The sequence below is a fragment of the Rhinopithecus bieti genome, unplaced genomic scaffold (genome assembly GCF_001698545.2).
Source record: "Rhinopithecus bieti isolate Rb0 unplaced genomic scaffold, ASM169854v2 scaffold_14826, whole genome shotgun sequence".
Lineage (NCBI taxonomy): Eukaryota > Metazoa > Chordata > Mammalia > Primates > Cercopithecidae > Rhinopithecus > Rhinopithecus bieti.
The window spans coordinates 3517935-3540038 of NW_016808328.1; the positions used below are offsets into that span (position 1 = coordinate 3517935).

The 22104-nt window shown below is 56.2% G+C and overlaps 1 protein-coding gene across 1 annotated transcript in view; it reads left to right on the top strand.

Annotated features, from left to right (window-relative positions):
- Positions 1-22104, top strand: part of HSPG2 (heparan sulfate proteoglycan 2) — a 111080-nt gene that overhangs the window by 57918 nt on the left and 31058 nt on the right. The window contains 27 exon segments of the mRNA XM_017886455.1: positions 253-347; positions 583-723; positions 986-1177; positions 7627-7719; positions 8072-8152; positions 8365-8595; positions 9221-9334; positions 11033-11160; positions 11305-11391; positions 13524-13582; positions 13758-13925; positions 14084-14194; positions 16152-16252; positions 16343-16523; positions 17623-17748; positions 17860-18012; positions 18089-18231; positions 18539-18674; positions 18757-18769; positions 18771-18828; positions 18830-18925; positions 19218-19368; positions 20134-20285; positions 20371-20503; positions 20974-21119; positions 21282-21417; positions 21511-21662. Coding sequence (XP_017741944.1) covers positions 253-347; positions 583-723; positions 986-1177; positions 7627-7719; positions 8072-8152; positions 8365-8595; positions 9221-9334; positions 11033-11160; positions 11305-11391; positions 13524-13582; positions 13758-13925; positions 14084-14194; positions 16152-16252; positions 16343-16523; positions 17623-17748; positions 17860-18012; positions 18089-18231; positions 18539-18674; positions 18757-18769; positions 18771-18828; positions 18830-18925; positions 19218-19368; positions 20134-20285; positions 20371-20503; positions 20974-21119; positions 21282-21417; positions 21511-21662 — 3377 coding nt within the window.

Below are 22104 nucleotides of genomic sequence, written 5' to 3' on the forward strand. Positions count from 1 at the left end.
CGGGTTACCCAGTGTCCCCAGGCGGAGCTAGGACAGAGGCCTTTACTCCCTTTTGGCTTTGCCTGTCCAAGCCTCAGTTTCTTCATCTGTAAAATGGGGATAGGAGCAGGCCCCACCACCTCCAAGGGCTGTCATGAGAGTGTTGAGTGCTCACATCAGAAATCAGAGCTCCCTCTCGGTGAGCAGAGTGGAGGGAAGAGGGGTGCTGGGTGGTGGGTTTGGGGCTCCAGCCATGGCTTTCTTCCACCTCAGGAGACGGCCAGGTGCCAGGGCCCATAGGCTGCAACTGTGACCCCCAAGGCAGCGTCAGCAGCCAGTGTGACACTGCTGGTCAGTGCCAGTGCAAGGTCAGTCTGAATCAGTGCCCCGAGGGACATGCTCTGCCCCACTGCCTGGAGCCTTCGGGGAAATCAGGCAGCATCTGGTGGAAGCTGAGACCTGGCCATGGGGGGCAGAGCATGGGGGATGGGGCAGGGGCTGCCCAGGGCTGCTGGAAGTGGCCAGGGAAGCTGGCCTCAGGCTGCTGGGGGTGCAGGAGACCCACTGAGTCCCCTGCCTGCCTCCTTCCATACACCTACCCAGGCCCAGGTGGAAGGCCTCACCTGCAGCCACTGCCGGCCCCACCACTTCCACCTGAGCGCCAGCAACCCCGAGGGCTGCCTGCCCTGCTTCTGTATGGGCATCACCCAGCAGTGCGCCAGCTCCGCCTACACGCGCCACCTGGTAAGAGCCTGTGCCGCCCAGCCCCAGGCGGGGTTGCCACCTGCTGCCTGGTATTGTCCATCTCAGCACTGAGCCCAGTGACCCTCATCCCTGCCTCAATACCCTCACATGCCCCCATTATTTTTCTCCCAGCCCTGATCTCAGCAGGACTCCATTCCCCACCTTAACACCCTCCCGTGCCCCATCCCCCACCAAGGCACCCCATCCGCCACCAAGGCACCCCAGTGCCCAGGTTGACGCCTCCTTCTTTTTCCCCTGCCAGATCTCCACCCACTTTGCCCCTGGGGACTTCCAAGGCTTTGCCCTAGTGAACCCACAGCGGAACAGCCGCCTGACTGGAGAATTCACTGTGGAACCCATGCCCGAGGGTGCCCAGCTCTCTTTTGGCAACTTCGCCCACCTTGGCCACGAATCCTTCTACTGGCAGCTGCCGGAGACATACCAGGGAGACAAGGTGGGCCCCAGCCTAGCACCAGGGTCAGCGGTGACTCAGACATGAGTTCACCTCTGCGCCGCCTCTCAGCAGGCACGCACCTGCCACCTGCATGGCCATATCGTGGTTAGGCACGTGGCTTTTGCGGTCCCATAGACATCGGTCTAAACCCCAGCTCTGCTGCTTGCCAGCCAGATACCATTTGATAAACCTCAACTTCATGGTGGCTGAGGGGATTGGAGATCACGCCTGGCACATAATAAGTGCTCAGCTGTTCATGACTTTTAGCTTTCATGCAGTTATTCAACAGACAGGTCCTAGGAGAGGCCGGGAAATGCAAAGACGAGCGAGACACAGTTTCAGCATCCTTCACGTGCCCACTCCAGTTTCACTCATCCACGCTGCTAGCTCTGTGCTTGTGTTGGACACAGTAATTCTCATAGGTCATGTGTGTTGAGCTCTCACTCTGTGCTAGGCAGCGTCCTTTTACAAGTCACAAATCACAACTGTGTGAGCCAGGTCCTGCTACTGCCCCATTTCATAAATGAGGAAACTAAGGCAAGAGGGGCTCGGTACCTTACCCAAAGCCCCGCAGCTGGGAGGTGGGAATGCTAGAATCCAAACCCAGGTCAGAGGCTGCCCTTCAGATGCTCTGCTGAAGGCCAGAGCCCACGCCTGTAATCCCAGCACTCTGGAAGGCAGAGGCAGGAGGACCTCTTGAGCTCAGGTGTTTGAGACCAGCTGGGCAATGTGACGAAACCCCGTCTCTACAAACAAATACAAAAAATTAGCTGGGCTGTTGGTGCATGCCTGTAGTCCCAGCTAGTTAGGGAGGCTGAGGTGGGAGGATCGCTGGTGCCCAGGAGGGGGAGGTTGCAGTGAGCCATAATTGCACCATTGCACTCCAGCCTGGGTGACAGAGTAAGACCCTGTCTCAAAAAACAAACAAACAAAAAAATACTCTGCCAGTCAGAGGTGAACCTATCTTTGCTACTCCAGAACAGGGTCTGGTGGGAAGGTGGTGATGGTGGTGGCAGTGGTGTTGTGGGGTGCAGGGACTCAGGGCTGGGCCCTGGGACAGCCTGCCCAAATGTGTTCCTTGAGCAGCATAGGCATCTGGTGGCACCCAGGGCAAGTGGGTCTTGGCACAGGAGTCCACTGCTGGTCGAGGCCAGTGTTCCAGCAGATGTGCCCCCAGGCAAGGGGTCAGGGGGCCAGGGACACCTGGGCGGGGGCGCTCTGGGGTTGCCCCATCCCTGTTCCTTGGACAGAGCCAGGTACTCTGAGCTTCTCCCAGAGCTGGCTGCCTTCTGGTCCCTTCTCCCCTCTCCCTTCTGGGGTTCGCTATCTCCTGGCCTCTCTGCTGCTCTGTCCTGCAATTCTCAGACCTATCTCTGTCTCCTGTCCTGGCATTTCCCTGCACCCCACCCATAGGGAGAGGCACTACTTTGTTGCGGACTTGCGTCGGGGCTCACCAGGTAGGCCCAAGGATTATGCGTGCTGTGAAGTTGGACTGTGATGGGGCGTGGCCTGCCTTCTGGGTGGGTTGCCTTGACCAGCCCTGTATGGGGAGATGCCAGTGCCCACGGCATTGGGGTTCGCCATGTGAGCTTGAACCCGGCAGTGTCCCATGGCTCCGGGGTTGGAGTCAGGAGGGTGTTGTGCCCCACCTTGCCTCACACTCTGTTTTCTGGTTCCTGGTGCCAACCGTCTGAAGTCAGAATGGCAACTGAGGTAGCAGGGAGACTACACCCGAACTGGCTATACCACATGACTGTTTCTAGGCCCCCAGGTTCTCCTGGCCGTGCCTGTCAAGCAACCACTGTTAACCCTCTGTGTGCACGTGGGCGACCTGGAGTTAACCCGGGAGTGCCAGCCTGGAGAGGGGGGGCATGCGTCTTTCTTCCTAATTAGTGTGGGCCTTTCTAACTACCACGTCCATGGGTAGAGGACCCTGCCCATGGCTCCAGCTCCGGGACCTTGGGAGGTCTTAGCTGGCCTGCTCCCTCCATTTCATCAGAACCGCACGTCCCTCTCAGAGGAGCAGTTGCGGGCAGCCGTGACAGCTCGGAGGATCCCAGGGCCCCCAGAGGGCAGGGACCGGGCACAGCAGGCATCACAGGTAACTGAGGACCTGGCTAGGACAGGTTGTAGGAGACCAAAGAGCTGAGTCCAGGCAGGTACCTGAGCAAAGACCCCAGCCTTCCTGGGCCATTTCCCCTGTGCCAGGCCAGACCCCAGCCTGATGCCTGGTCTGCTCTGGTGTCACCCTTGGGAAACATTCCAGAACCATGAGTGGCTTGGGCTGGTGCCAGGGCACACACAGAGAGTCAGGCCGAGGACCAACAACCCCCTCCAGATGTCCCTGGGGCTGCCTCCAGCACTTCTGCCCGTCCCTTGCTGGGCACCCTTTGTAGGACTTCTCCCATCAGTCACGGCCCATAGGCAGCCAAGCCCATCCCAGGATATCCCCGCCTGGCTCAGGAGGAACAAGAGGGCAGTGGGTACAAGGGCCAGAGTGCCAAGTATCAGCACTTGTGAGCAGACAGTGCAGAGCGGGTGGTTGGCTGGGCCTGCGGGGAGGTAAAGCCTCACGGATGTCCTTTCTGTCCCTCTCTGCTCCCTTCCACCGCTCTTCGGCTCCTGGTCCCCCAGGTGGACGAGGCTCAGAGACGGATGGATGCTGAGATCTGGCAGCTTCTGTCCAGCTTTGCTGCCCACCCCCAACCCCCTCCCCAGGGGCTCTCTCCTCATCCCCAGCCTGCAGCTGCTCTGCGAGCAGCACCCCCTTCCTCCTCCTCCTCCTCCTCCTCCTCCTCCTCTGCCTCTTCCTCAGCTTCTCTGTCTTTCCTACCAGGCTCTCAGGTATGTGCCAAGGTGCCCATCAAGGGATCCCCACCCACCATGCTTTCTAGACTTCAGTCATTTCTGAACCAACTTCACCAATTTCTGTGAACTACTTGGACTATTATTTCTTTCAAATTTTCCTTTAACTCAATCATATACCAACTCATTTAGGCTGGTTACTTGCTTTCAAATACATATGAAAGGAGCCACCCCATTGGAATTGTTCACTGATGTGCTGTGTAAATGTTGGGGTCCACAAGGGACCCACCAGATGGGAGGAGAGGTGGACCCAGGCCACGCCCAGAGAGATCAGCTGGGGACCTGGGCTGGGATTGGAAAGAAAGTTGTCCAAAGAGCAGGGCCAGGACCTGTACTGTCAGGTGGGGGTGGGGGGCTGGCTCTGGCTCTGCCCTGCCACTGGGCCTCTCTCCCATGATGGTCCACCCCTGCCGGGACCACCTCCGCCCTCCCACCCCCACCTCCGCCACCCCCACCTCCGCTCCCCTCGGCTCTCACCACCTGCCCTTCCCTCCTAGTTCTCTCTCTCCTACGAAGGCTTCTCTCTGCTCCCTGGAAGCCTCTATTACTGGCAGCTGCCCCGGGCCTTCCTGGGGGACAAGGTAACAAGGATTTGGGGGAATTATAGGGGTATCATGGAATCCTAAAATATCAGAGGGCCCTTTGTCAAGGCCCTTTATGACACAAAGAGGGAGACCAAGGCCCACGGTGGGTAGAGACTTGCCTGGGACGTTCAGGTCAAAGCACAGCTGAGACTGAAGTCAGCCTGCCCGTGTCCTTCAGTGGGCCCTGACCCCTAACCCCTGGCCTCTGACCCCTGTCAGAGGAGCTTTCTCGCCTGGGAGGGTTTCTCTAGTGCCTTTTCTCTGGGATTCCTTGACCTTGTGTCGAGACGCTGGCCTAGTTTTTGGTACTGCACTCAGTCATTCAAGAAGCATTAATTATTTACTGTGTGCTGCGTCGTGTACAGGCAGAGCAGGTAAAGTGGGCCCTGCCCTCCCAGAGTCCATCCGATTATCATTCCTGTCACCATTGGTGTCATTATTATCATCATGAGTGCTGGCATTGGCCTTAGATGAGTATTAATATTGCCTCTGTTTTGTTCCAACAATTTCAAGTACCTCTTAAGAATACACATAACAGGCTGGGCGTGGTGGCTCACACCTGTAATCCCAGCACTTTGGAAGGCCGAGACCAGCCTGGCCAACATGGTGAAATCCTGTCTCTACTGAAAAAACAAAAATTAGCTGGGCATGGTGGCGGGCACCTGTAATCTCAGCTACTTAGGAGGCTGAGGCTGTAGAACCACTTGAACCCGGGAGACAGAGGTTTCAGTGAGCCAAGATCATGCCACTTCACCCCAGCCTAGGCGACAGAGCAAGACTGCATCTCAAAAAAATCATAATAATTCAGCTTCCTGGCTGGGTGCGGTGGCTCATGCCTATAATCGCAGCACTTTGGGAGACTGAGGCAGGTGGATCATCTGAGGTCAAGAGTTTGAGACCAGCTTGGCCAACGTGGTGAAACCCTGTCTCTGCTAAAAATACAAAAACTAGCCGGGCGTGGTGGCGGGTGCCTGTAATCTCACTACTTGGGAGGCTGAAGTGGGAGAATTGCTTGAACCCGGGAAGTGGAGGTTACAGTGAGCTGAGATTGCGCCGCTGTACTCCAGCCTGGGCAACAAGAGTGAAACTCCATCTTAACAAACAAACAAACAAAACAATAGGCATGACATGTCACAAGGTACATTCAGAGAAGTGTGACAGGGAGGTTGAGGGGTGAGGATAAGAAGTGATCTGCTGGAGCTGAGGGTGGAGCTGGAGTACTGCAGGGTTATCGAGCGTGATGTGCGTTCTCAAGCTGTGCAGAATGCATCACCGTTGGTGTCCTGCATTACTTAATCCTCATGATACCCTTCAAAGTGAGTATTACTTTTACTTCCGTTTCCATGTCAGGAAAATAGGGCTCGGAGAGGTTAAGCGACTTGTCCAAGGCTGTATAGCCAGTAGAGCTAGAGTCTGAACCCAGGTCATTCAGACTGTGGAGTCTGCCCTTTTAATCACTATGCTGGATCTGGGCACAATGGCTCACACCTGTAATCCCAGCACTTTGGAGGCTGAGGCTGGAGGATGGCTTCAGGCCAAGAGTTGAGACCAGTTTAAGCAACATAGCAAAATCCTGTCTCTAAAAAAATAAATAGGCCGGGCATGGTGGCTCATGCCTGTAAGCCCAGCATTTTGGGAGGCTGAGGCAGGACAATCACTTGAGTCAGCAGTTTGAGACCAGCCTGGGCAACATAGGGTGATCCCATCTCTATTAAAAAAAAAAAAAAATTGAAAAAATAAATAAATTCTTTTAAAAAATCACTGTGCTATACACACCCGCAACTTGCTAGAAAGTCAGTCCCACAAATGGCTGTGAACTTGCTGGCATTCAAAGCAAACAGGAAACCAGTTAATTTTATGGTTATTTGGTTACACTCTAAAATTCTTTACCACACCTTGAGCTGGTGGAGAACATCCCTAGGGCCCTCGTAGCCCAGGGCCAGTGTGTAGTCAGTAGGTGTTTGATGAATGCTGGTTAGCTGAGTGAACACACAGACGAACAAAGGGGTAGACTTGATGCAGTTTGGTATTGAGATGAACGTCTGCCCTGGTGGCAGAGGAGAGAAAGGAAAGTCCTGTAGGGCAGAGCTGGGGGAGCCTCAGCTGTCCGTGTGAAGGTGCCCTGCAGCAAGAGTAAGGACTCTCTGGTCATGAGCAACACAGTGCCCAAGTCCAGTGGGCTTGTCTGCGACAAAGAATCTATTGGCTCATGCAACTGCGGAGTCTCAGCATGTCTGGTATCAGGCATGGCCTTATCCAGGGGCTCATTAGAGCTTTATCTTGGTTCTCCAGCTTCTCATCTGACTGCGGAAGGGACTTTCTCTGGCCTGGTAGAAAGAGCAGAAGTACCCGGGTTACTTGTCTATTCCTGATGGGGTGGCAAAGGGCAGTGGTAGGTTATGCAGATTGACTAGGCCTGACTCATGTCTCCACTACAGAGGAGGAGGGGGTCAGGGCCCTCAGACCACATAGTCTTCCTGTGCGGAGAGAGTTGTTCTTTATAGAAAACCAGGGTTTAGCTTCTAGAAGGGAGGAACTGGATTCTGAGCAAACAGAAACCACCTGCCTAGGAGGCAAGGTTTCCAAGGGGCTGCCCTCAGCCTCACCCCCATGGCTGAGAACTTTTGAAGCTTCCGCAGCCTCCCCTTGGTGGTCATTGTCATTACCCTTGTCTGCCTTATGGGAAATTACTGTCAATGAAAGCAGACCTGGAGTTTGTTCACTGGCACCGTCAGGCAGTGGGGAATAGAGAACCTTGCAGAGCAAAGAGGCTGCTCAGCATCATCACCACCATGTCTGGGGCTGCAGAGGAACTGAGAAATGTCCTGTTTCCCAGGCAACCGTGGGCCATGCACCCTGGCCTATTGGTTTGGGCAGGGAGGGTGTGAGGGAGTGTGGCACAGGTGCAAAAAGGCCACCAGATGCTCCATCCCTCACCTGTATGGTCCAACACTCACACCCCAAGGTCAGTCTGTGACCTCTGGGCTTGCCTCTTTGCAGGTGGCGGCCTATGGTGGGAAGCTGCGATACACCGTCTCCTACACAGCAGGCCCACAGGGCAGCCCACTCTCTGACCCCGACGTGCAGATCACGGTGAGCATTTGGATGCCATGCTGGGTGGGCAGAAGGGCAGGATTGAAGCCAGGGGCACCCTCGGCATTTGTCCTTTGTCCTTTACATCCAGCACTCAGTTTCCTGGCACAAGCTAGAAGAGTTAGGCCTGTGCCCCCACATCCCTGCCTGGTTGGACACTACCCAAGCAGAGGATCCTGCTGCTGGGAGAAGGGGGCAGTGGGCATGTGCCTGACTTCTTTGGGCACGTGAGCTTGGGAGAGCAGAGAGGTGGGAGATTGGGGGTTACAGAGAATCTAGGACTGGTGGAAGACACCCTGGTACCCCAGGGACCCCTCGGCTCCCCTTCCAATCCTGCTGGTGTTCTTCCCAGGGCAACAACATCATGCTAGTGGCCTCCCAGCCAGCGCTACAGGGCACCGAGAGGAGGAGCTACGAGATCGTGTTGCGAGAGGTAAGGGGCACCTGACCACGCTGTGTCTTACCCTACCCCACCCTCCACCCTGACTCGGAGCCTGTCTTTGATGCCCACCCTGCCTCTCGCTCCCCAACCTTCACCTCGTAGCCCTCAGTCAGTGCCTGTAAGGCAGGAGTTGGGGGGTGGTGACTGCAGGAGCAGCCCGCAAAGCCCAGTGCCCCTGCCCATGTTGCCACCCCCCAACCCAGGAATTCTGGCGCCGTCCCGATGGGCAGCCAGCCACACGCGAGCACCTCCTGATGGCACTGGCTGACCTGGATGAGCTCCTGATCCGGGCCACATTCTCCTCCGTGCCGCTGGCGGCCAGCATCAGCGCAGTCAGCCTGGAGGTCGCCCAGCCTGGGCCCTCCAACGGACCCCGGGCCCTCGAGGTGGAGGAGTGCCGCTGCCCCCCAGGCTACATCGGTCTGTCCTGCCAGGTAAGCATGTGGCTGGCTCCACCACCTCTGCACAGGCACAGAGGCATCAGCAAGCAACTCAGCCAGCATCACCACAGCCTTGATTACCATCATAACTATAATGACCCCGGCATCTGGGCCCTGCATGTATTCCTCCCGACAGCCCTGAGATACGTATCATTATCCCCTTTAATGGGTAAAAAAACAGAGGTACTGAGGGGCAAGTGTGTCCCGAGGGCACATGGCTAATGTGTGGCAGAAACTAATTTGAACCTGGGTGTGACTGACTCCAAAGCCTAGCATGTCCTAACCGCTGGGCAGTGCAACCTCAAGCGTGGGCCACGCTCTCCGGAGGTTAAAACCCAGTTCATGCCCGTGAGGGGCCCACCAGAGACAGGGAGCCAATTCAGAAACACAGATTACTCCAGCCCAAAGAACTGCACGGAGATGCCTCCAAGAGGTGAACAGTGGGGACTGGGAGAGGGCCGTGGGCAGGAGGACACACTGAGCAGAAGGGAAGGAGGAGCGCCAGCCTGTGATGTACCAGGGTCACCGCTGAGAGGATGCTGGAGGGAGGGGTTCTGGGTCTGCTGGCTGTGGCTGGAGCACATTGAGAACAGAGGCCGACCTTCCTCTCTGTCCCCAGGACTGCGCCCCCGGCTACACACGCACCGGGAGTGGACTCTACCTCGGCCACTGCGAGCTGTGTGAATGCAATGGTCACTCAGACCTGTGCCACCCGGAGACTGGGGCCTGCTCGGTGAGCTGCAAGCGAGGCCAGGACAGCTGGGCCTGGGTGGGGGACCAGGGCTGGACAAGGCAGGCATCAATCCCGGGATCAGGGTCATGGGGCATGGCCTGTGGTTCGAAGCACCTGGGTCAGCAGACCAGGTCACTGGCCATGGTGGGGTGGCCAGAGCTATGGAGTAACATCCTTCTGTGTAAAGAAAAAACTTTGGTTCTTTACTATTTTTCTCTCTTTCTTAAAAAAAAATAAATTATCTAATAGAGGTGGGGTCTCCCTTTGTTGTTCAGAAGGTCTTGAACTGCTGAGCTCAAGCAATCCACCTGCCCTGGCCTCCCAAAGTGCTGGGATTACAGATGTGAGCCACCACACCTGGCCTTTTTACCTTTTTTTGAGACAGGGTCTCAGTCTCGTTCTGTTGCCCAGGCTGGAGTGCAGTGGCCTAATATTGGCTCACTGCAAACTCTGCCTCCTGGGTTCAAGTGATTCTTACGCCTCAGCCTCCCGAGTAGCTGGGACTACAGACATGAACCACTGCGCCTGGCCTCATTACGTGTATTTTTTTATACCTGGACTTTTCAGAGTAGCATGTATATAGCCCCCCAGGGTACGCGGTGAAGGGGCAGCTGGTTGACAGCCATAAGCTGAACTTGGAGTAAGGAACACCTTATGTTGATACAACAAACATGAATCTCTTTGGAGGAGAATCTGTAACCCGCATGTTTTTATGAGGATGCACATATTTTCTTTTACTTTTTTTTTTGAGATGGAGTCTCGCTTTTGTCACCCAGGCTGGAGTGCAATGGCACAATCTCGGCTCACTGCAGTCTCCGCCTCCCCAGTTCAAGCGATTCTCCTGCCTCAGCCTCCTGAGTAGCTGGGGTTACAGGCACCTGGAACCATGCCTGGTGAATTTTTGTATTTTTAGTAGAGATGGGGTTTCACCATGTTGGCAGGCTGGTCTTGAACTTCTGACCTCAGATGATCCACCCACCTTGACCTCCCAAAGCGCTGGGATTACAGGCATGAGCCATTGTGCCCAGCCGACAATGCACATATTTTTAATGCTCTGCACCCAAATACGTGATTGTATACCTTTCCTTTGCTATCACAGGTACTTAGGAAGAAAATAGAATCAACATCACCCTTTTTGACAGCTATTTGGATGGATGTACTTTTTAATTTATCCAATTCCGTATTCGTGGATGTTTAGGTTTGTTTCTAGCTTTTTTTTTTTTTTTTCCTGAGATGGAGTCTTGCTCTGTTGCCCAGGCTGGAGTGCAGTGGCACAATCTTGGCTCACTTCGACCTCCACCTCCTGGGTTCAAGCAACTCTCCTGCCTCAGCCTCCCGAGTAGCTAGGACTACAGATGCACACCACCCCACCCAGCTAATTTTTGTATTTGTTAATAGAGATGGAGTTTCACCATATTGGCCAGTTGGCCTTGAACTCCTGACCTCAGGTGATCCACCCGCCTTAGCCTCCCAGAGTGCTGGGATTACAGGTGTGAGCCACTACTCCCGACCCATTTTGCTTTTTATAAACACGACAGAAATGAGTGTCCTTGTAATGAAATCTTTGTGCCCTTCCATGATTCTTTCTTTATGATGAGTTCACAAACTTGGAATTTCTAGATCAAGGGATTACAACCCTGAAAGGTTTCTGGTAAATTTGGCCTAATGGCTGGTGCCTGCCCCCCTTGTGCCCTGCAGCAATGCCAGCACAACGCCGCAGGGGAGTTCTGCGAGCTATGTGCCCCTGGCTACTACGGAGATGCCACAGCCGGGACGCCTGAGGACTGCCAGCCCTGTGCCTGCCCACTGACCAACCCAGAGAACATGTGAGTGCCCTAGCTCAAGGCCCAAGGACACACTTCCACTGGGGAGTGAATGGAAGGTGCTGCATTGTCTTTTGGGGCAGAAGTGAAGGGAGCAAGATGGAGAGTGGGCTTCTCATGACCTGACCTTTGCCTCCCCAATTCCAGGTTCTCCCGCACCTGTGAGAGCTTGGGAGCCGGTGGGTACCGCTGCACAGCCTGCGAACCCGGCTACACTGGCCAGTACTGTGAGCAGTAAGTTTGTAAACAGAAGTGGGGGAAGGATGGAGGACAAATGGTGGACTCCCAAGTGAGAGCCTTAAAGGGTGTTGCTCAGAAAAGTCTCTTCCAGGATTATGCTCCTTCCCTGCCCCAAACCCTTGTAAGATGCCACATTGCCCTTGGGACAAGCCCAACCTCCTTAGGCAGCTTTACTGTAGCAGCTTCATCCCACTTCTGACACCCAACTCTGTACTTTAGCTGGGCTTAACTTTTTAAATTCTTTTCTTTTCTTTTATTAAACTGAGACAGGGTCTCACTGCGTTGCCTAGGCTGGTCTTAAACTCCTGGGCTCAAGCAGTCCTCCTACCTCAGCCTCTCAAAGTGCTGGGATTACAGGCGTAAGCCACCACGCCCAGCCACTTTTTGAATTCTTGATGTTCAGGCTTTGCATATGCCGTTCCTTCTGCATGGAACAGTCTTCACCCCTAAACCACCTCTTCCTGGCTAACTTCCACTTAGCCTTCAGACCCAGCTTCATTCACGCATTCAGCAAATTTTTATCAAGCAGCTCCTGTGTACCATACTGTGTGCTGAGGTGTTGGAGATAATGGAATGAACAGAACAGATTCCACCCCAGCGCTTACGGAGTCTGCCATCTAATAAGAGATCAGCCCTAATGGGAGATAAGACAGGAAAAAAGTAGGCCGGGCGCGGTGGCTCAAGCCTGTAATCCCAGCACTTTGGGAGGCCGAGACGGGTGGATCACGAGGTCAGGAGATCAAGACCATCCTGGCTAACGTGGTGAAACCTGTCTCTACTAAAAATACAAAAAAAAAAAAATTGCCGGGTGAGGTGGCGGCCGCCTGTAGTCCCAGCTACTCGGGAGGCTGAGGCAGGAGAATGGCGTGAACCCAGGAGGCGGAGCTTGCAGTGAGCTGAGATCCGGCCACTGCACTCCAGCCCGGGTGACAGAGCGAGACTCCGTCTCTAAGAAAACAAAAGACAGGAAAAAAGTAATTGTGCAAATGTATATTTACAAACCATAGGCCGGGTGCGGTGGCTCATGTCTGTAATTCCAGCACTTCGGGAGGCCGAGGCAGGTGAATCACAGGGTCAGGAGATCGAGACCATCCTGGCTAACACAGTGAAACCCTGTCTCTACTAAAAACACAAAAAATTAGCCGGGCTTGGTGGTGGGCACCTGTAGTCCCAGCTACTCGGGAGGCTGAGGCAGGAGAATGGCGTGAACGTGGGAGATGGAGCTTGCAGTGAGCTGAGATCGCACCACTGCACTCCAGCCTGGGTGAAACAGCAAGACTCCATCTCAAAAAAAAAAATAAATAAATAAATAAAATTTTACAAACCATGATAAGTTATCTGAAAGAAGAGTACAGCCTGCTCTGAGGTAATACAAGAAGTCCCATCCTCTTGGAAGCCTCCCTGGCTCTCCAGGCTGGGCCAGTGCCCTCCTCTGCACCCGCACAGCCCTGATACGCTTCCTGCATTCTCATTTTCATATAGAATTTCCATGTTGGGTTCCCAGCTAGTAAGTTCCACAGACCAGGGACTTCATCATGTTCATTGTTGTATTTCCAACAACACCTATAGCACATGCCCGGCACGCAGTCATTGCTTAATGGACGTTTGCTGGCCGGGCACGGTGGCTCACGCCTATAATCCCAGCACTTTGGGAGGCCGAGACGGGTGGATCACGAGGCCAGGAGATCGAGACCATCCTGGCTAACACGGTGAAACCCCGTCTCTACTGAAAATACAAAAAATTAGCTGGGCATGGTGGCGGGCGCCTGTAGTCCCAGTTAATCGGGAGGCTGAGGCAGGAGAATGGCGTGAACCTGGGAGGCAGAGCTTGCAGTGAGTCAAGGTCACGTCACTGCACTCAAGCCTAGGTGACAGGGAGACTGCGTCTTAAAAAAAAAAAAAATGATGTTTTCTGAATGGATTTCTCTGGAGAATAAAGACCTTACCTCCCTCATCACCCAGCCTGTTAAAGTGTTGGGGCCTGTCTCGTCCCCAAAGTGCTTCCAGAGCTCTGAGCCCCCTCACCTGACACTGGGCAGCCTGCTGAGCTTCTGGCTCCCCAAGTCCACCATGAGGCACTGGGGCCCTTGAGGCCTGACATTGCCGGTCCTTGTTCCCCCTTACAGGTGTGCCCCAGGTTACGTGGGTAACCCCAGCGTGCAAGGGGGCCGGTGCCTGCCAGAGAGTAAGTGGGACCGTGGCCCAGGATGGGGACGATGGGCAAGGCAGGGAGCCCTGGGAATTTGGGGGATACTGGGTCTGGGGGACAGGGCTGAGGGTGGGGTACCCCAGCTTTGGGGAGAGCAGAAATATCGAAGACAATGCTGAAAGGCCCCTCCTGTCCCGGACCCTAACCCCAGCAAACCAAGCCCCACTGGTGGTCGAGGTCCATCCTGCTCGAAGCATAGTGCCCCAAGGTGGCTCCCACTCCCTGCGGTGCCAGGTCAGTGGGAGCCCACCCCACTACTTCTATTGGTCCCGTGAGGATGGGCGGCCTGTGCCCAGCAGCACCCAGCAGCGACATCAAGGTACCCATGGCCCTAGGCTCCTCAGCCCCAAGAGCCATCCCAGTGGGAGGGGAGGCAGGGGCCTGTCCATGCCCTAGTGGGGTCCTGTCCTTGCGCATGGGGCTAGATGTGAGAAAGAGTGTATCTGCACCAACAAACTCCTTTCTCCTCCCCACCAGGCTCTGAGCTCCACTTCCCCAGCGTCCAGCCCTCGGATGCCGGGGTCTACATTTGCACCTGCCGTAATCTCCACCATGCCAATACCAGCCGGGCAGAGCTGCTGGTCACTGGTGAGTCCCTGCGCCCCCTGTAACCAAAACCGCCTGTCCTGGGCTGGGCTGCAGGCTGCAGATTCAGCAGATGGTACATTCACCTGCTGGGAGGGGGCAGTGGTGGCCTGGACAAGGTCAGCGGCCATGGACATGAGGAGAGATGGCAGATTCAAGACTCATTTTAGAGGTAGTATCGGCAGGACTTGACTAGTCAGTGAAGCCAAAAGAAAAGGGTGGGCCAGGCGCAGTAGCTCACGCCTGTAATCCCAGCACTTTGGGAGGCCAAGGTGGGCAGATCATGAGGTCAGGAGTTCGAAACCAGCCTGGCCAACATGGTAAAACCCCATCTCTAGTACAAATGAAAAAATTAGCTGGTCACGGTGGTACACACGTATAATCCCAGCTACTCGGGAGCACTGAGGCAGGAGAATTATTGCTTCAACCCAGGAGGTGGAGGTTGCAGTGAGCCGAGATTGCGCCACTGTACTCCAGCCTGGGCAACAGAGCAAGACTCTGTCTTAAAATAATAATAATAATAATAATAATAATAATAATAATAATAATGCATCTTGGAGTCACCCTGCCCTGGCGTCCAGGGAGCTGCAGTATGTCTAGGCCAGCTCCTGTCAGTCACTGATTGAGACCTATTCTGGGAGCATCAAGTCCCCTGCACGTCTGTCCCACCCATAGGTGTGCACTGTGGGCTCCAGTGGCCTGAGAAAGCCCTCAATGCAAAGAAGTGCAGTGGTTGGCAGAAGTCAGGCAGATGGGCACGGGGCGGGGCGTGGCTAGGCCACCAGCAGCACGGGCTACAAACAGGTCAGAGAGAGTCGCAGGTTTGCTTTGGACGTGTTAGAGTCTGAGATGTTTGGGAAGACATCTCATTGAGTCCACCAGGCAGGCATTTGGGTATGTGAGTCTGAACTCCGGTAAGAGGCCCCAGCCAGAGAAATGAGTCTGGTTGCTGTTGGCACAGGGATGGTGTTCAAAGCTATGTGACAGGATGAAGTCACCTAGGGAGAATGTGGCCCGAGGACAGGGCCCAAGCCCAGAGTCCCAAGGAGCTCCAGCATGAACATGTCAAATGGAAGAGGAAGGGCAGGAAGAGCCTGAGAGAGTGCGGCCATAAGGCAGGAGGAGACGGGGCATCATGGAAATCAGAGGGAAAAGGGCTTCCAGGGCAGCCTCTCCACTGGGAAGTCAGTTAAGGGCAAAGAAATAGCCCTTGGAGGTCACACTTTGACAAGAGCGGTTTTCAGTGGAGAGAAGGGATAGAAGCCAGATTGGAAGGAGGCGACGCATGGGTGGGAAGGTGGCGAGTGTGGACAACTCCTGCAAGAGTCTTGGCTCTGAAGGGAGGCCAGGAAATGGGTCATTGACCACGAGAGCATGAGGTCAAGGGGGAGTTTTCAGAAATGGGAAATCCTAGAATGCACTCTGGACCGAAGTGATCTCATGAGAAGAAGGAGACACTGATGTCGCGAGAGCGAAGGAAGCCCTGGGGAGGGGTGGCACTCAGGCGCAGCTGTGGGACGGGGTGGGGGCAGGAGAAGGGGCCTGTGTCAGTACCACTAGCTAAGAAAGTGCAAGGGTGGTTGGAGAGGCTGGAGGAGATGGGAGGAGGTGTGAAATAGTTGTTTTTGGGGGATAGAAACTCAAACCAGACGGAGAAACCCAGTTGGAGTGAAGTGTGATGTGTCAGGAGCTTATTGTGGTCTGTGATCAGAAACTGGAGCCAAGTGGACTCATGGCATGGTGTTCCCTAACCACATCCGTGGCCGCTCTGTGTAGGCAAGGAGGGCGGGGATGGTGGGGTTCAGCCGGAATGGGGGAGGGAGGCACCAGGGAGTGGAATGAGAGTTAGACTGGACCAGGAAGGAAGTGATACCTACAGGAGGTTATGGAGAAAGACAAAGTGGCCACAGGACCAGGACCTAGCCAGCACCGGCTCACGGGGGGCTTCCCATCCCTGCAGAGGCTCCAAGCAAGCCCATCACAGTGACAGTGGAGGAGCAGCGGAGCCAGAGCGTGCGCCCCGGAGCCGATGTCACCTTCATCTGCACGGCCAAAAGCAAGGTGTGCAGGGCAGGGAGTGAGGATGAGGGAAGTCTGTCTTCTGGGGTCTCTGAGCCCCACCCATGACCCCCTTTCGCCTTGCCCTGCTAGTCCCCAGCCTATACCCTGGTGTGGACCCGCCTGCACAACGGGAAGCTGCCCACCCGAGCCATGGATTTCAACGGCATCCTGACCATTCGCAATGTCCAGCTGAGTGATGCGGGCACCTATGTGTGCACCGGCTCCAACATGTTTGCCATGGACCAGGGCACAGCCACTCTACATGTGCAGGGTACACCTCCCATCTATACCTGATTCTCCCACCCCAGCTCTCCCCGTATGCCTACCGAGATTAGCACAGCATTTCTTCATTCAGCTGATCATTTCTGAGCACTGCTGCACTGGTCCTGGTCTAGGCTCTGCAGAAGCAGGGGAGAGAAGCATGTACATATCTCGGCCCTCCTAAAGTACAGGTTCTAGGCAGGGAGACCATAAGCATGGGAATAAATGAACAAGCAAGATAACTACACATGGTGATGAGTGCCAGGCTAGGAATAAGAGTGACGAGAAAGCAAGAAACGAGGTGGGAGAAGGCCAGGCGTGGTGGCTCACACCTGTAAGCCCAGCACTTTGGGAAGCTGAGGCAGGTGGATCACTGGAGGTCAGGAGTTCCAGACCAACCTGGCCAACATGGTGAAACCCTGTCTCTACTAAAAATACAAAAACTAGCTGGGCGTGGTGGCAGGTGCCTTTAATCCCAGCTACTCAGGAGGCTGAGGCAGGAGAATCACTTGAACCGGGGAGGCAGAGGTTGCAGTGAGCCGAGATTACACCACTGCACTCCATCCTGGGCAACAGAGGAGAATCTGTCTCAGAAAAATAAAATAAAACAAGGTGGGAGAGGCAGGGTCTACTCTAGACAGGGCAGTCAGGGAGGGCCTCCCTGAGGAGGTGACACCTAAGCTGAGACCTGAAGGAAAGGTAGGCATTGGGCAAGTTAGAGAGTTGGCAGAGTGTACTTGTTAGAGGGAGCAGTACATGGCAAGGCCCTGAGGCAGGAGCACATTGCTGAGTTTGAGGAACAGCAGAGACTATGGGGCTGGGGCTGTGGGAGGGAGGACGGGTGTGGGCAGAGTGGAGAGCATGAAGTATGTGGTGGATGACAGTAGGAATTTTGGATTTTATTCTAAAAGCAACAGGGAGTCATGGACAGGTGTCAAGTGGGGAGGCCACAAGGTCCTGTTAACATTTCCAGAGCTCCCTCTGGCTCCTGTGTGCACAGACGGCCATGGAGAGCTAGTCTGAAAGCAGAGAGAGCGGCAGCGAGGCTCTTGTGTGAGTCAGATGACACCCCCCACCCTGACTGCATGTTCCTTTTCCTCCCTTGTCAGCCTCGGGCACCTCGTCCGCCCCTGTGGTCTCCATCCACCCGCCACAGCTCACAGTGCAGCCCGGGCAACTGGCGGAGTTCCGCTGCAGCGCCACAGGGAGCCCCACACCCACCCTCGAGTGGACAGGTGAGGCCGTGATGGGAATGACATTCAGGGCCTGACTCTCCTGGGTGTGGGAGGGGAGGGGCAGGACTCTGAGTAGGCTTGGTGGGTGCTGACCCTGCATCTGCTCATCAGGGGGTCCTGGCGGCCAGCTCCCTGCAAAGGCACAAATCCGTGGTGGTATCCTGCGCCTGCCAGCCGTCGAGCCCACAGATCAGGCCCAGTACCTGTGCCGAGCCCACAGCAGCGCTGGGCAGCAGGTGGCCAGGGCTGTGCTCCACGTGCATGGTGAGAGGCCGGGCTTGGGGTGGGGGCCGGGAGTGTGCTCAGCCCAGGGCGTGTTCTCACAGCACTCTGTCTGCAGGGGGCAGTGGACCCAGAGTCCAAGTGAGCCCAGAGAGGACCCAGGTCCACGAAGGCCGCACCGTCAGGCTGTACTGCAGGGCTGCAGGCGTGCCCAGTGCCACCATCACCTGGAGGAAGGAAGGGGGCAGCCTCCCACCACAGGTGAGGAGATGGACCCACCTAGGAGGCCCACTGGCTCCGTAGAGTCCCAGTCACCTTTCTTCCCCCTCCACGCCCCACCCCACCTCCTCCTCTGTGGCTCCCTTCATCTCCAAGACAGTGGCCTCATGCCCCTGCATCAGCAGGGAGCCCCTGGCATCCTCTTGGCTGCCTGGCGTTTGTCCTCCATGCCCCACTGGGCCCTAATATTGGCCCTGCACCTGCCTCTCCCTTTTATGCCCTATCTGTCCCCCTGGTGAGCCGTTGCCTAGCCGCCTCTGGGGCAGCTGACCCTTCTCATCCGTGGCAGGCCCGGTCGGAGCGCACAGACATCGCCACACTGCTCATCCCAGCCATCACGACTGCTGATGCCGGCTTCTACCTCTGTGTGGCCACCAGCCCCGCAGGCACCGCCCAGGCCCGGATCCAAGTGGTTGTCCTTTCAGGTGCGGGCCCTCTGGGAACGGAGGGGTGGGGAGGGCAAGCCAGGGCTCCCCTGGGGCCTGCTGACCCCTACTCTGTCCCCAGCCTCAGATGCCAGCCACCACAGTCAAGATTGAGTCCTCATCACCTTCCGTGGACAAGAAGGGCAAGACACTGCTCCCCGACGGGCGACCTCAACTGTGTGGTGGCAGGGTCGGCCCACGCCCAAGTCACCTGGTACAGGCGAGGGGGCAGCCTGCCTCCCCACACCCAGGTATGTGGGCCCTCCCCACACCTAGGTATGTGGGCCCTGAGCTTATGGCAGGGTACCAGGGTACAGGGGCTGTGGCGGAGGCGGGGGCCTGTACGCAGGGCAGGGGAGGTGGTACACTGCCCCACACGTTCCAACAGCAGAAGCCTGGCCTCACCTCCCAACCCGACAGCTTCCAGCATGGGATGGCTCAGAGCACAGCCAGTGAGAGTTTGAATAAATCCCTGAGGCTGAGGGAGTGGTGACGACAGCCCCCGTCCCTGTCCTCACGTACCTCTGCCTCCTCCTGGCCCAGGTCCACGGCTCCCGACTGCGGCTCCCCCAGGTCTCACCAGCTGATTCTGGAGAATATGTGTGTCGCGTGGAGAATGGATCGGGCCCCAAGGAGGCCTCCATTACTGTCTCTGTCCTCCACGGCACCCATTCTGGCCCCAGCTACACCCCAGGTGAGGAGCCAGGTGCGGCTGGGCCATGGCTGAGCCCAAGGAGCTCCCAGGGAAGATGCTGGTGGCTTCTTCAGTGGCACCAGGACAGAGGGGGGCGTTCCAGGCAGGCTTTGACCCTTCAGTGCCTGCTCAGAGAGAGGAGGGGGCTAAATGGACGGGAGGGGGTCTAAGGCTGGTCCAGCTTACCTGGGCTCGCTGTGAGGGACTGTTTCAGAATTTGTCAGGAAGCAGCAGAGTGTCCGGGTTGAACACTAAGCGGGGAGCTGGCTGACCTGGTTCAAATCCCAGATCTGTCCCTTAGCAGCCTTGAGGTAGCTTTTACCTTTTGGGGCCTCAGATTCATCTATGAAATGGAGTAGTACCACCCACCTGCTTGGTCATGGTGTGGTTTAAATGAGACGGTGTCTGTGCAAAGTACTTGTGAGCACACAGAAGATGCCCTGTAGAAGGGAGGTGTCTCATTGTCATCTGCATTCTTGGGCGCAGCCTGGGTAGTAAAGCTTGCTGGTTCCCTACAGACCAGAGAAGCTCATCATCAAGAAGTGACGTTGGGTCAGTGGGGCTCCAGCTTGTGGTTAGGGGTTGGGGAGGGAAGAAGCCATACTCAGCTGGCCATGTGGAGGCAGAAGGGTGTGGCCCTAGTCCCAGAAAGGCTACCTGTCGGCCGTCCCCACTAGGGCCTGGTCACAGCCCAGAGCCCCCTGCCCCAGGGCTACAGGTTACAGCCCAAGAGTCCAGGCCTCTGAGCAGCCCCTCTGTGTCCAGCGCCCAGCAGCACCCAGCCCATCCGCATCGAGCCCTCCTCCTCACACGTGGCTGAAGGGCAGACCCTAGATCTGAACTGCGTGGTACCCGGGCAGGCCCATGCCCAGGTCACATGGCACAAGCGTGGGGGCAGCCTCCCTGCCCGGCACCAGGTATGGCAGCACCCAGGACCACCTTGCTGGAGGGGCTGGATGGGACTGTTCTGACCCCCTCCCAACCCACCCCATTTGCACACAGACCCATGGCTCGCTGCTGCGGCTGCATCAGGTGACCCCGGCCGACTCAGGCGAGTACGTGTGCCGTATGGTGGGCACCTCCGGCCCCCTGGAGGCCTCAGTCCTGGTCACCATTGAGGCCTCTGTCATCCCTGGTGAGTGACTCCCAATGATGTGGAAAGCTGGAGGAGGCAGACAGCCCTCCCGGGTGGTGAGATCCCAGTGATCTCTGTTGCCGACAGGGCAGGAGGCCCACACTGGAGCTGGCTGCAGGGCCCTGCCCAGGCAGACCCCACTTGTCAGAGTAACCACCGCCTTCCCATCGCACTTCGCTTTGGCCACATGACTCCTCAGGCATCCCTTCCCACCTCCTCTTCCTCTCTCCAAGCCTCCACTACCCTCATCTCTCTCACTTCTTCACTCCCTCCCCTCTGCAAGGCATGGCCCATGCCCTGGTCCTCCCATTGGGGTTCCTGAGCTGAGGGCATCAAGCCCAGGCCCCCAGATGCCCGAAAACCTGGACCTGGCCTTGGAACCCTGGGCTGAGCTAGCTGCAGGGTGGGCAACCCCTGCCCTCTCATCTCAGGAGCATCTACAACTCTCACTCCCATCTCCACTGCCGCAGGACGCGTCCCACCTGTCAGGATCGAATCTTCATCCTCCACAGTGGCTGAGGGGCAGACTCTGGATCTGAGCTGTGTGGTAGCAGGGCAGGCTCATGCCCAGGTCACATGGTACAAGCGCGGGGGCAGCCTCCCTGCCCGGCACCAGGTACAGGGCACCAGAAATGTGGGATGGGGCCATGGACAGTGGGTTGTAGGGTTCTGGCCCCTAGGCTGAGGGGCTGGCACTTCCTAGATCGGGGGGAAGGGGTGGGGCATCTGCTTGCCTCCAGGAAGCCCCACTCTTACACTTCTCTCCACGGCTGCCCAGGTTCGTGGCTCCCGCCTGTACATCTTCCAGGCCTCACCTGCCGATGCGGGACAATACGTCTGCCGGGCCAGCAACGGCATGGAGGCCTCCATCACGGTCACAGTAACTGGGACCCAGGGGGCCAACTTAGCCTACCGTGAGTGGGGCCACTAGGCTGGGCTGGGATGCAGAGAATAGGCTGGGTCAGCTTTAGAAAACAGGAGTGACCGGTGACCATCTTATCCCTCAGCTGCCGGCAGCACCCAGCCCATCCGCATCGAGCCCTCCTCCTCACAGGTGGCTGAAGGGCAGACCCTGGATCTGAACTGCGTGGTACCCGGGCAGGCCCACGCCCAGGTCACATGGCACAAGCGTGGGGGCAGCCTCCCTGTCCGGCACCAGGTATAGGACTGGAGGACAGACAGGCCACGAAGAGGAAGCAGGGTCCCTGGGTGGCGGAGGTTATTGGGGGAGGGCTAGAGGCTCCCCTGAGATCAGGAAGCCCTGGACCCCATTGCAGAGATGTATAGTGCAGTGGTTAGAACCCAGAATCTGGGACTGACTAACCTGGGTGTGAATTCTGGCCCCACCACTTAGCTTGTGACCTCGGACAAGTTACTTAACCTCTCTGCTATAGTTTCAGGGCCTATAAAATGGTAAGAATAGTATGTACCTTACAGAATTATCTTAAAGATTTATATATATGCAAAATCCTCAGAGCTTAGGCTCACAGAAAGTACTCTAAGCTGTTAATATTACTATAATACCATTAGCTATTGTTGTTACCGTATTTTGTAGAATTTAGGATACCAGTGATTGCAAGATCCACTATGATTTTATGTAC